Source organism: Salvelinus alpinus, chromosome 6, assembly GCF_045679555.1.
Source record: "Salvelinus alpinus chromosome 6, SLU_Salpinus.1, whole genome shotgun sequence".
In the NCBI taxonomy this organism is placed as follows: domain Eukaryota; kingdom Metazoa; phylum Chordata; class Actinopteri; order Salmoniformes; family Salmonidae; genus Salvelinus; species Salvelinus alpinus.
Genome location: NC_092091.1, coordinates 15,886,125 through 15,901,317, shown reverse-complemented (window position 1 = coordinate 15,901,317; position 15,193 = coordinate 15,886,125). Strand labels below are relative to the sequence as shown.

The 15,193-nt window shown below is 38.7% G+C and overlaps 1 protein-coding gene across 5 annotated transcripts in view; it reads right to left on the bottom strand.

Moving 5' to 3' along the window:
• cadps2 (Ca++-dependent secretion activator 2) overlaps positions 1–15,193 on the bottom strand; it is a 241,951-nt gene that overhangs the window by 2,380 nt on the left and 224,378 nt on the right. For all 5 annotated transcript variants that reach the window (XM_071405535.1, XM_071405536.1, XM_071405537.1 and 2 more), the window contains one exon: positions 1,406–1,510. In XM_071405535.1, the coding sequence (XP_071261636.1) occupies positions 1,406–1,510 (105 nt within the window). The remainder of the gene's footprint in view (positions 1–1,405; positions 1,511–15,193) is intronic.

The window sequence follows — 15,193 nt, the reverse complement described above, 5'->3', positions numbered from 1 at the left end:
GAAAACAATATTTCCACCACCATTTCTGGCATAATTCATTTTACCGACACAAAAAGATACCACCATGTGGAATGAACAAATGATCTGTCTGCATTTATAACATTGTACTGAAACTTCCTGGTTTCCATCACAGCTGTTGTTATTTAAGTTAGTCTAGCCAGCTATCTAAACTTGTAGTAATCCTGGCCCGAATACCAACCGGGCACACATGGCCCCTATTGATTTTGTTAGTCACTCTCACTCAGATATCATTAACGTGACATAATTCATGGCAAAATGTTTAGAATTGCAGGTAATTCGTTTTAAAACTTCAAAAATGACTCTCCACCCCATGGCAAAATGATTAGAACTGCTTAAACTTACTTTAATAAAACTGCAACATGTTCTCTACACTCCATGGCAGAATGTGTAGAGTTGCAGGAAATTAACTTTCTTTCTGCGCTCAAAAGGGGGGCGACTAAAGTGTTTTGCCCGCTTAAGGTCCCCAAAAGGCTAGGGCCGGCCCTGAATCAGTTACCCATCCAAGGCAGGGCCCCCTAGTTACCTACGTGGGACCCCTACCTACTTTCCTCCCCCATCTGATTATTAGCAGAGTGGCAGTACTCTGTCTACACTCATTGAGAGCGGGCTCCTGAGTCCTCCTGTGGTTGGAGGTTGCAGTCAAATATATATATTTTTTATACTACTTATTTAATACACTGAGTGTATAAAAGATTAGGAACCTCTGCTCTTTTCATGACATAAACAGACCAGGTGAAAGCTATGAAACCATTATTGATGTCACTTGTTAAATCCACTTAAAATCATCAGTGTAGATTAAGGGAAGGAGACAGTTTAAAGAAGGATTTGTAAGCCTTGAGACATGGAATGTGTATGTGTGCCATTCAGAGGGTGAATGGGCAAGACAAAAGATTTAAGTGCCATTGAACGGGGTATAGTAGTAGATGCCAGGCACACCGGTTGGTGTCAAGAACTGCAACTTTTCACGCTATACAGTTTCCCGTGTGTATCAATAATGGTCCACCACCCAAATGACATCCAGCCAACTTGACACAACTGTGGGAAGCATTGGAGTCAACATTGGCCAGCATCCCTGTGGAATGCTTTTGACACCTTGTAGAGTCCATGCTCTGAAGAATTTAGGCTATTCTGAGGGCAAAAGGAGGTGCAACTCAATATTAGGAAGGTGTTCCTAATGTTTTGTACACTCAGTGTACCTACAGTATATATTTGCTTATCTATTTATTTTAGGACCCCCTAGGCTTCAGCCCATTTAAGCCTCTGCATTAATCTGGCGCTGACTAGACTAAATGTTCAAAATCAGATATATAAAAAAATAAGCAAAAAAATAAACATTATTGTGAATGTTGACAGTGTACACTCACACCACAACAATGCGCGTTACCTTGACAATCTTGATGAGTGTTTTCAGCTGGTACATGTGGAGCTGAAGGTCCAGTCTGTCTGTCAGCCACGCACACACCCCCTTCATGGAGCTGGTGTACCATTGCTGTGTACAAACACACACAAAAATAATCAGCATATACATCTATTTGAACTGAGGTACACAGTAGATAAAGCAACATGTCAAGGTACAATAATTCTATACGCTACATCTGTCATAGGCAAATATGTGGTTGTAAGAATGAACCATGAAGTAACAGAAGATATAAGTAACAATGCTATGTTAGCGAATGTAATTTAGGTAAGCTAGATGGCTAGGGATACACTAACGGTTGTCTGGAATGTGTTAAGTGTTGTTATTACAACAGGAAATAGCAGTGGCGCAACCTTGGTTTTATAAGTGGGTGGGACATAATATATATATATATATTTATATATATACAGTACCAGTCAAAAGTTTGGACACGCCAACTCATTCAAGGGTTTTTCTTTATCTTTTACAATTTTCTACATTGTAGAGTAATAGTGAAGACATCAAAACTATGAAACAACACATATGGAATCATGTAGTAACCAAAAAAGTGTTATATATATTTTATACAGTGGCAAGAAAAAGTATGTGAACCCATTGGAATTACCTGGATTTTTGCATAAATTGGTCATCAAATTGATCTGATCTTCCTCTAAGACACAACAATAGACAAACAGAGTGTGCTTAAACATTCACAGTGTAGGTTGGAAAAAGTATGTGAACCCCTAGGCTAATGACTTCTCCAAAAGCTAATTGGAGTCAGCTAACTGGGGTCCAATCAATGATACAAGATTGGAGATGTTGGTTAGAGCTGCCTTGTCCTATAAAAAACTCACAAAATTTGAGTTTACTATTCACAAGAAGCATTGCCTGATGTGAACCATGCCTCGGACAAAAGCGATCTCAGAAGACCTAAGATCAATAATTATTGACTTGCATAAAGCTGGAAAGGGTTACGAAAGTATCTCTAAAAGCCTTGATGTTCATCAGTCCACGGTAAGACAAATTGTCCATAAATGGAGAAAGTTCAGCACTGTTGCTACTCTCCCTAAGAGTGGCGGTCCTGCAAAGATGACTGTAAGAGCACAGTGCAGAATGCTCAATGAAGTTAAAAAGAATCCCAGTGTCAGCTGAAGATTTACAGAAATCTCTGGAACATGCTAACATTGTTGAAGAGTACGATATGTAAAACACTTAAGAATGGTGTTCATGGGAGGACACCACGGAAGAAGCCACTGCTGTCTAAAAAAAACATTGCTGCACATCTGAAGTTTGCAAAAGTGCACCTGGATGTTCCACCGTGCTACTGGAAAAATATTCTGTAGACAGATGAAAGTACAGTTGAGCTGTTTGGAAGGAACACACAACACTATGTGTGGAGAAAAAAAAGGCACAGCACACCAACATCAAAATGTCATCCAAACTGGAAAGTATGGTTGAGGGAGCATCATGGTTTGGGGCTGCTTTGCTGCCTCAGGGCCTGGACAGCTTGCAAAAATGAATTCCCAAGTTTATAAAGACATTTTGCAGGAGAATGTTAGGCTATCTGTCAGCCAACTGAAGCTCAGCAGAAGTTGGGTGATGCAACAGGACAACGACCCAAAACACAGAAGTAAATCAACAACAGAATGGCTTTAACAGAAGAAAATACGACTTCTGGAGTGGCCCAGTCAGAGTCCTGACCTCAACCCGATTGAGATGCTGTGGCATGACCTCAAGAAAGCAGTTCACACCAGACATCCTAAGAATATTGCTGATCTGAAGCAGTTTTGTAAAGAGGAATGGTCTGAAATTTCTCCTGACTACAGAAAACAATTGGTTGAGGTTATTGCTGCCAGAGGGTCAACCAGTTATTAAATCCAAGGGTTCAAATACTTTTTCCACCCTAAACTGTGAATGTTGACAAGGTGTGCTCAATAAAGACATGAAAACGTATAATTGTTGGTGTGTTATTAGTTTCAGCAGACTGTGTTCGTCTATTGGTGTGACCTAGATGAAGATCAGATAACATTTTATGACCAATTTATGCAGAAATCCAGGTATTAACAAAAGGGTTCACATCCTATACTATCTATACAGCTGTACTATCTATACGCCTATACTATCTACTGTAAAAACCTATACTATCTACACAATCTATACACCTATGTTATCTATATGCTATACTATCTACACCTTTAAAATCTATACACCTATACTATCTATACCCATACTAGCTATACACCTATACTATCTATGTGCCATACTATCTATACACCTATACTATCTACTGTAAACACCTATACCATCTATACTATCTACTGTAAAAACCTATACTATCTACACACCTATACTATCTAATGTAAACAACTATAATAGCTATACTATCTACTGTAAACACCTATACTATCTATACACCTACACTATCTATATTATCTAACGTATACACCAATGCTAACCATATACCTATACAATCTACTGTATACAACTATACTATCCATACACCTATACAATCTACTGTATACAACTATACTATCCATACACCTATACTATCTAAACACCTATATTATCTATTTTATACACCTATACTAACTATATACCTATACTATCTACAGTAAACACCTATACTATCTACACACTAACTACTGTAAACACCTATACTATCCATCTATACACCTAAATTATCTACTGTATACGCCAGTACTAACTATTTACCTATACTATCTACTGTAAACATATATATCATCTATACACCTACACTATCTATACGCCTATACTATCTATACACCTATATTATCTACTGTATACACCAGTACTAACTGAACTCAGGAGAAAAAAAAATCCCCTTTTCAGGACCCTGTCTTTCTAAGATAATAACTTCACAGATCTTCATTGTAAAGGGTTTAAACACTGTTTCCCATTAAACAATTAATGAACATGCACCTGTGGAACGGTCGTTAAGACATTAACAGCTTACAGACGGTAGGCAATTAAGGTCACAGGTATGAAAACTTAGGACACTAAAGAGGCCTTTCTACGGACTCTGAAAAACACCAAAAGAAAGATGCCCAGGCTCCCTGCTCATCTGCGTGAACGTGCCTTAGGCATGCTGCAAGGAGGCATGAGGACTGCAGATGTGGCCAGGGCAATAAATTGCAATGTCCGTACTGTGAGACGCCTAAGAGAGCACTACAGGGAGACAGGATGGATAGCTGTTCGTCCTCGCAGTGGCAGACCACGTGTAACAACACCTGCACATGATCGGTACATCCGAACATCACACCTGCGATATATTATCTACTGTAAACACTTATACTATCTATACACCTATATTATCTACTGTAAACACCTTTACCATCTACACACCTATACTATCTACACAGCTATACTATCTATACACCTATACTACCTACTGTATACACCTGTACTCTCTATACACCTATACTCTCTATATACCTATACACCTATAAAATCTACTGTATACACCTATACTATCTATACACCTATACCAATAATATCTACTGTAAACACCTACACTACCTACACACCTATACTATCGATACAGCTATACTATCTATATGCTTTTATCTACTGTATACACCTTTACCTATACTAACTACAGTAAACACCTATACTATCTATACACCTATACTATCTACTGTATACACCTATACTATCTACTGTATACACCTATACTATCTACACGCCTAAACTATCTACACCTATACACCTATACACCTGTACTATATATACACACACCTTTCTTCAAAGGCCCATTTTTCAAGCCAAAACTTCAAGCTGGATGGGTTCCGCTGGTTGACGGCAATCTTTAAGTCATACCACAGATTCTCAATTGGATTGAGGTCTGAGCTTTGACTAGGCCATTCCAAGACATTTAAATGTTTCCCATTAAACCACTCGAGTGTTGCTTTAGCAGTATGCTTAGGGTCATTGCCCTGCTGGAAGGTGAACCTCCGTCCCAGTCTCAAATCTCTTGAAGACTGAAACAGGTTTCCGTCAAAAATGTCTCTGTATTTTGTGCCATCCATCATTCCTTCAATTCTGACCAATTTCCCTGTCCCTGCCAATGAAAAACATCCCCACAGCATGATGCTGCCACACGATGCTTTACTGTGGCGATGGTGTTCTTGGGGTGATGAGAGGTGTTGAGTTTGCGCCAGACATGTTTTCCTTGATGGCCAAAAAGCTACATTTTAGTCTCATCTAACCAGAGTACCTTCTTCCATATGTTTGGAGAGTCTCCCACATGCCTTTTGGCAAACACCAAACGTGTTTGCTTATTTATTTCAGAAAAGCAATGGCCTTTTTTCTGGACACTCTTCCGTAAAGCCCAGCTCTGTGGATTGTATGGCTTAAAGTGGTCCTACGGACAGATACTCCAATCTCCACTATGGAGCTTTGCAGCTCCTTCAGGGTTATCTTTGGTCTTTGTTGCCTCTCTGAATAATGCCCTTCTTGCCTGGTCTGTGAGTTTTGGTGGGCGGCCCTCTCTTGGCAGGTTTGTTCTGGTGCCATATTCTTTCCATTTTTTAATAATGGATTTAATGGTGCTCCGTGGGATGTTCAAAGTTTAGGATATTTTTTTACAACCCAACCCTGATCTGTACAGCTCCACAACTTTGTCCCTGACCTGTTTGGCGAACTCCTTGGTCTTCATGGTGGAGCTTGCTTGGTGGTGCCCCTTGCTTAGTGGTGTTGCAGACTCTGGGGCCTTATAGAACAGGTGTATATATACTGAGATCATGTGACACTTAAATAAAGTCCATCTGTGTGAAATCTAACTAACTATGTGACTTCTGAAGGTAATTGGTCACACCAAATCTGATTTAGGGGCTTCATAGCAAAATACATATGCACGCACCACTTTTCCGTTTTGTACAATTTTTTTTTTTTTTTAATTTCACTTCACCAATTCGGACTATTTTGTGCATGTCCATTACATGAAATCCAAATAAAAATCAATTTAAATTACAGGTTGTAATGCAACAAAATAGGAAAAATGCCAAGGGGGTGAATACTTTTGCAAGGCACTGTATATACGCCTATACCATCTACTGTAAACACCTATACTATCTACTGTATACACCTAGCCTATACACCTGTACTATCTTTAAACCTACACTATCTACTGTATACACCTATTCTATCTACTGCATTAACCTTTACTATCCATACACCTATACTAACTATACACCATCTACGTATGTATCTACAGTGCCTTCAGAAAGTATTCATACCCCGTGACTTATTCCACATTTTGTTGTTACAGACTGAATTCAAAATTGATTTAATACATTTTTTCCTCTCACCCATCGACACACAATACCCCATAACGACAAAGTGAAAACACGTTTTTAGAGATTTTCGCAAATGTATTGAAAATGAAATACAGAAATACCTCATTTACAGAAGTATTCACACCACGGAATAAATACTCTTTAGAATCACCTTCGGCAGAGATCACAATTGTGAATCTTTCTGGGTAAGTCTCTGAGTGCTTTGCACACCTGGATTGTACAATATTATTCTAGCGTTGTCAAATTGGTTGTTGATCATTGACAACCATTTTCATGTCTTGCCATATATTATCAAGCAGATTTAAGTCGAAACTGTAACTCGGCCACTCAACAACATTCACTTTCTTCTTGGTAACTACCTCCAGTGTATATTTTGCCTTGTGTTTTAAGTTATTGTCCTGCTGAAAGGTGAATTAATCTCCCAGTGTCTGGAGGAAATCAGACGGAACCAGGTATTCCTCTAGTATTTTGTCTGTGCTTGGCTCCATTTAGTTTTTTTTTTATCCTGAAAAAAACTCCCCATTCCTTAACGATTACAAAGCATACCTATAACATGATGCAGCCACTACCATGCTTGAAAATATGGAGAGCGGTTCTCAGTAATATATTGGATTTGCCCCAAACATAACACAACGCTTTGTATTCAGGACAAAAAGTTAATTGCTTTGTATTCTGTGCAGGCTTCCTTCTTTTCACATTGTCATTTAGGTTCGTATTGTGGAGTAACTACAATTTTTTTGATCCATTCTCAGTTTTCTCCTATCACAGGAATTAAACTCTGTAACTGTTTTAAAGTCACCATTGGCCTCATGGTGAAATTCCCGAGCAGTTTCCTTCCTCTCCGGCAACTGAGTGAGGAAGAACGCCTGTATCTTTGTAGTGACTGGGTGTATTGATACACCATCCATAATGAATAACTTCACCATGGTCAAAGGGATATTCAATGTTTCCTTTTTTGTTGTTGTTGCTATCTTCCAATAGGTGCCCTTCTTTGCGAGGCATTGGAAAACCTCCCTGGTCTATGTTGTTGAATCTGTGTATGAAATTCAATGCTCGACCGAGGGAACTTAAAGATAATTGTATGTGTTAAACACTATTGCAACTTATGTGACTTGTTAAGAACATTTTTACTCCTGAACTTACTTAGGCTTAACATAACAAAGTGGTTGAATACTTATTGACTCAAGACAATTCAGCTTTTAATTTTTAATTAATTTGTAAAAAAACTGAGAAACATATTTGCACTTTGACATTATGGGTTATTGTGTGTAGGCCAGTGACACAAAATCACAATTGAATCCATTTTATATTCAGGCTCTTGCACAACACAAATTGGAAAAAGTCAAGGGGTGTGAATACTTTCTGAAGCCACTGTATACTACACCAGTATAATATACCAGAGACTTAATTGAATTAACCTTGTATGAGATTATTTGCATAAATTAGAATAGAAGAATGAACATTCTGTCATTCTTGGTGGCCAGGAGAGAGGTGTGAGAGGCCTTGTAATATAACTACAAAGACATTTACAAACACATTGTTATGTATTCTGATTTCAAAGCAAGGACGTGAACCTCATCTGACTCACACATTCAGGTGTTCTTCAGTAATTGCCGTTTTTTTTATGTATGATGGCTTATTTTGCACACTGTTATCCTTTGAATCCATTGACCTTGTGTGAAAATATGAATCTTCTATACAAAGTGGCCTGAGGGCAATGTTCTGAAGTGTCTTTAAAAATGTGATTGAAAGCGGATTTAAAGAAATATAGCAATAAACAAATTGAATAAGATGTACAAACCATCAGTGTGGATCACCAACAGAAATTTAAACCATGCATCAAACTCATCCCATAGCATTTTATAATTCAAATCACACTTCTACAGAGTAAAGTAGTTTATTGATCCCAACATGAAAAATTGATTGATCACCACAAGCATCAGCAAAGATTACAAAGACAAGACAAGGTCAATAAAACAATAAAAACCTGTTCTTGACATATTATGGCAAGAACAGCTCAGATAAGCAAAGATAAACTACAGTCCATCATTACTTTAAGGTCAGTCAATATGGAATATTTCAAGAACTTTCAAAGTTTCTTCAACTGCATTCGAAACAACTATGATGGTCAGATTTGCGTTTATCATCGAAGGAATGAGCGTTACACCGAGGCCTGTACTCTGGAGCGGAATCGATTTGGAGGTGGACGGTCCGTCATGGTCTGGGGCGGTGTGTCACAGCATCATCGGACTGAGCTTGTTGTCACTGCAGGCAATCTCAACGCAGTGTGTTACAGGGAAGACATCCTCCTCCCTCGTGGTACCCTTCCTGCAGGCTCATCCAGACATGACCCTTCAGCATGACAATGCCACCAGCCATACTGCTCGTTCTGTGTGTGATTTCCTGCAAGACAGGAATGTCAGTGTTCTGCCATGGCCAGCGAAGAGCCCGGATCTCAATCACATTGAGCAAGTCTGGGACCTGTTGGATCGGAAGGTGAGGGCAAGTGCCATTCCTCCCAGAAATGTCCGGGAACTTGCAGGTGCCTTGGTGGAAGAGTGGGGGTAACATCTCACAGCAAGAACTGGTAAATCTGGTGCTGTCCATGAGGAGGAGATGCACTGCATTATTTAATGCAGCTGGTGGCCACACCAGATACTGACTGTTACTTTTGATTTTGACCATCCCTTTGTTCAGGGACACATTATTCTATTTCTGTCAGTCACATGTCTGTGGATCTTGTTCAGTTTATGTCTCAGTTGTTGAATCTTGTTATGTTCATACAAATATTTACATATGTTAAGTTTGCTGAAAATATACACAGTTGAGAGGATGTTTCTTTTTTTGCTGGGTTTAGTACAGCTGTATAATTAGTATAGGTATATAGATAATATAGGTGTATACAGTAGATAGTCTAGGTGTATACAGTAGATAGTCTAGGTGTATACAGTAAATAATACAGGTGTATACAGTAGATCGTATAGGTGTATACAGTAGATCGTATAGGTGTATACAGTAGATCGTATAGGTGTATAGAGTAGTCAAGGCTGTATATAGTAGATGGTATAGGTGTATACAGTAGATAAGGCTGTATACAGTGGATGGTATAGGTGTATAGATAGTATAGGTGTATACAGTAGATAGTATTGCAGTATAGATAGTACAGGTGTATAGTTAGCACAGGTGTATAGTTAGCACAGGTGTATAGTTAGCATTGGAGTATAGTTAGCATAGGTGTATAGTTAGCATAGGTGTATAGTTAGCATAGGTGTATAGTTAGCATAGGTGTATAGATAGTATAGATGTTTACAATAGATAGCATAGGTGTGTAGATAGTATAGGTGTACCTATTAGATAGTAGATAGTATAGGTGTATAGATAATACAGGTGTATAGTTAGTACAGGTGTATAGTTAGAACAGAGGTATAGTTAGTATAGGTGTATAGTTTGTATAGATGTTTACAGTAGATAGTATATGTGTATAGGTGTATACAGTAGATAGTATAGGTGTATAGATAATACAGGTGTATACAGTAAATAAGGCTGTATACAGTAGATGGTATAGGTGTATAGATGTTTACAGTAGATCGTATGTGTGTGTAGATAGTATAGGTGTATACAGTAGATACTACAGCGGTATAGATAGTACAGGTGTATAGTTAGTACAGGTGTATAGTTAATACAGGTGTATAGTTAGTACAGGTGTATAGTTAGTACAGGTGTATAGTTAGTAGTGTTAGCATAGGTGTATAGTTAGTATAGATGTTTACAGTAGATAGTATAGGTGTATACAGTAGATAGTATAGGTGTATACAGTAGATAGTATAGGTGTATACAGTAGATAGTATAGGTGTGTAGATAGTATAGGTGTATAGTTAGTATAGATGTTTACAGTAGATAGTATATCTACAAACCTATACTATATCTACAAACCTATACTATCTACTGTAAACATCTATAGTATCTATACACCTATACAATCTATATACCTATACTATCTATTGTATACACCTATACTATTTATCAGAGGTGGGACCAAGTCATTGTTTTACAAGTCACAAGTAAGTCTCAAGTCTTGGCGCTCAAGTCCCAAGTCAAGACAGGCAAGTCCGAGTCAAGTCTCAAGTCAAGACCGTCAAGTATCCAGACAAGTCTCAAGTCCTAAACAAGTCATAATGTACTCTTCACCAAATGTCATACCATTTCCTATTTTTAACAAGAGTAATAGTATACTACATTTATGCAAATCATGAATGCTTTTTAAAAATCTATATATTTATTACTTTCCAAACAAACATTATATTTCCATGGAAATACATGGGTAGCCATGAGAAAGACCCCGCCCCCCCAATAGTGATTGACTATCGAGGATCGCTATGTTGCGCAATCGGGCGATGTAGGCTTGTACACAATTGCCCAACCTTAACACACACACACACACACACACTCTGTGTATGGTTACAGTAGGCTAACGCTTGTCAATGGTTTTAGAAATAGCAGTAACATCAGGCAGGATTTAGGCTACCAACTGCCTAGCCAGTTGTAGCTCAATCTTGAGTGCAATGATCACGTTCCTGCACTGACTGACTGTGTGGATGCTCATTGATTTAACGTTACGTTACCCTACATGATACACTAGTAAAGTATAAATATATAGCTGTCGGTTATATTAGCCATGTTTTACCATTCATTGTGCAGCTTCAAATGTCGAACAAAGTTGGAAATCGTTGCGCCTCCGACTGTAATTTTCTTCCCATATGTTTTGCAAGTTGCAATCCGTTTTTTGTTGATACAGCGTCGTCTTTATATCCGAAAATAATAATTTTGGGTATTATCTTTCCAAGGGCTCCATCTGAATTCACCTGCCGACGTTCCTCTGCACTGCCACGTACAACTTTTTCTCAGCTGGCACAATTTGACTGGCTGCTGTCCGATTCAAACTCTAATCCGTTAAATGAAGAGATGATGCGCTGCACACTTTTTTAATAGCATAATTTTTTATATTTGGGCTTGGGGAGGGTATCAAGTCAGTTCGAGTTAAAAGGCTCAAGTCCAAGTCAAGTCACAAGTCATTGGTGTTAAAGTCAAAGTCGAGTTGCAAGTCATCATATTTCTGACTCGAGTCTGACTCGAGAGTCCACACCTCTGATATCTATACACCTATACTATCTACCGTAAACATCTATACACTTATACTAACTACACACCCGCACTAAGTGTATAGATTGTATAGATGTTTACAGTATGTAGTATAGGTGTGTAGATAGTATAGGTGTATACAGTAGATAGTATAGGTGCATACAGTAGATAGTATAGGTGTATAGATACTATAGACGTTTACAGTTGATAGTATAGGTGTATAGATAGTATAGATGTTTACAGTAAATGCCATTGTTGTATAGATAGTACAGGTGTATAGATAGTACAGATGTATAGATAGAATAGCTGCATAGACCGTACAGGTGTACAGTTGTGGCCAAAAGGTTTGAGAATGACACAAATATTAATTTTCACAAAGTTTACTGCTTCAATGTCATTAGATATTCTTTTCAGATGTTACTATGGAATACTGAAGTATAATTACAAGCATTTCATAAGTGTCAAAGGCTTTTATTGACAATTACATGAAGTTGATGCAAAGAGTAAATAATTGCAGTGTTGACCCTTCTTTTTCAAGACCTCTGCAATCCGCCCTGGCATATTGTGAATTAACTTCTGTGCCACATCCTGACTGATGGCAGCCAATTTTTGCATAATCAATGCTTGGAGTTTGTCAGAATTTGTGGGTTTTTGTTTGTCCACCCGCCTCTTGAGGATTGACCACAAGTTCTCAATGGGATTAAGGTCTGGGGAGTTTCCTGGCCATGGACCCAAAATATTGATGTTTTGTTCCCTGAGCCACTTAGTTATCACTTTTGCCTTATGGCAAGGTGCTCCATCATGCTGGAAAAGGCATTGTTCGTCACCAAACTATTCCTGGATGGTTGGGAGAAGCTGCTCTCGGAGGATGTGTTGGTACCATTCTTTATTCATGCCTGTGTTCTTAGGCAAAATTGTGAGTGAGCCCACTCCCTTGGCTGAGAAGCAACCCCACACATGAATGGTCTCAGGATGCTTTACTGTTGGCATGACACAGGACTGATGGTAGCGCTCACCTTGTCTTCTCCGGACAAGCTTTTTCCCGGATGCCCCAAACAATCGGAAAGGGCATTCATCATTGAAAATGACTTTACCCCAGTCCTCAGCAGTCCAATCCCTGCACCTTTTGCAGATTATCAGTCTGTCCCTGATGTTTTTCCTGGAGACAAGTGGCTTCTTTGCTGCCCTTCTTGACACCAGGCCATCCTCCAAAGGTCTTCGCCTCACTGTGCGTGCAGATGCAATCACACCTGCCTGCTGCCATTCCTGAGCAAGCTCTGTACTGGTGGTGCCCCGATCCCGCAGCTGAATCAACTTTAGGAGACAGTCCTGGCGCTTGCTGGACTTTCTTGGGCGCCCTGAAAGCCTTCTTCACAACAATTGAACCGCTCTCCTTGAAGTTCTTGATGATCCGATAAATGGTTGATTTAGGTGCAATCTTACTGGCAGCAATTACCTTGCCTGTGAAGCCCATTTGTGCAAAGCAATGATGACGGCACGTGTTTCCTTGCAGGTAACCATGATTGACAGAGGAAGAACAATGATTCCAAGCACCACCCTCCTTTTGAAGCTTCCAGTCTGTTATTCGAACTCAATCAGCATGACAGAGTGATCTCCAGCCTTGTCCTCGTCAACACTCACACCTGTGTTAACGAGAGAATCACTGATATGATGTCAGCTGGTCCTTTTGTGGAAGGGCTGAAATGCAGTGGAAATGTTTTTTGTGGATTCAGTTCATTTGCATGGCAAAGAGGGACTTTGCAATTATTGCAATTCATCTGATCACTCGTCATAACATTCTGGAGTATATGCACATTTCCATCATACAAATTGAGGCAGCAGACTTTGTGAAATGGAATATTTGTGTCATTCTCAAAACTTTTGGCCACAACTGTATATATAGTACAGGTGTATAGATAGTATAGAAGTTTACAGTAGATAGTATAGGTGTATAGATAGTAAAGAAGTATGGAGAGTATAGGCATATAGTTAGTATAGGTGTATAGTTAGTATAGGCATACAGATAATATAGGTGTATACAGTAAATAGTATAGGTGTATAGATAGTACAGGTGTATATATAGTACAGGTGTATAGATAGTATAGGTGTATAGATAGTATAGATGTTTACAGTAGATTGTATAGGTGTATAGATAGTAAAGAAGTATAGTTAGTATAGGTGTATAGTTAGAATAGGTATACAGATAATATAGGTGTATACAGTAGATGGTATTGGTTAATAGACAGTACAGGTGTATATATAGTACAGGTGTATAGATAGTACAGGTGTATAGATAGTATAGGTGTATAGATAGTATAGATGTTTACAGTAGATTGTATAGGTGTATAGATAGTAAAGAAGTATAGTTAGTATAGGTGTATAGTTAGAATAGGTATACAGATAATATAGGTGTATACAGTAGATGGTATTGGTTAATAGACAGTACAGGTGTATATATAGTACAGGTGTATAGATAGTACAGGTGTATAGATGTTTACAATATATAGTATAGGTGTATACTGTATACATATCTGCTCTATTGGTTCATGTAGTTAACGCAGTCCCGAACCAATGGAACCATTTCACTTATCAGGATACTAGTTCACCGATGGTAGATTTTACAGAGATGGCAAGACATTTTAATTTAGATGTTAAAACTTCTTATGGCTGCAGGGGCAGTATTGAGTAGCTTGGATGAAAGGTGCACAGAGGTGCCCAGAGTAAACGGCCTGCTCCTCAGTCATAGTTGCTAATATATGCATATTATTATTAGTATTGGATAGAAAACACTCTGAAGTTTCTAAAACTGTTTGAATTATGTCTGTGAGTATAACATAACTCATATGGCAGGCAAAAACCTGAGAAGTTCCACTTCCTGTTTAGATTTTTTCTGAGGCTGCTAGATTTTCAACCAAGCTCTCATTGAAATCACAGCGAGATATGGATGAGTTTTCACTTCCTACGGCTTCCACTAGATGTCAACAGTCAATAGAACTTTGTCTGATGACTCTAATGTGAAGGGGGGCCAAAGGAGACAGGAATGAGTAATCACTGCCATGAGGTGACCACGCATTGAACACGCGCGTTCACGTGAGAGGCAGCTCCATTCCATCGCTCAACTGAAGTCAATGTAATTCTCCGGTTAGAACGTTATTCAAGATGTATGTTAACAACATTCTTAAGATTGATTCAATACATCGTTTGACATGTTTCTACTGACTGTTACGGAACTTTTGGACATTTCGTCACGTTATAGTGGACGCGCTTTGTGACTTTGGAATTGTTTACCAAACGCGCTAACCAAAGTAGCTAATTGAATAGA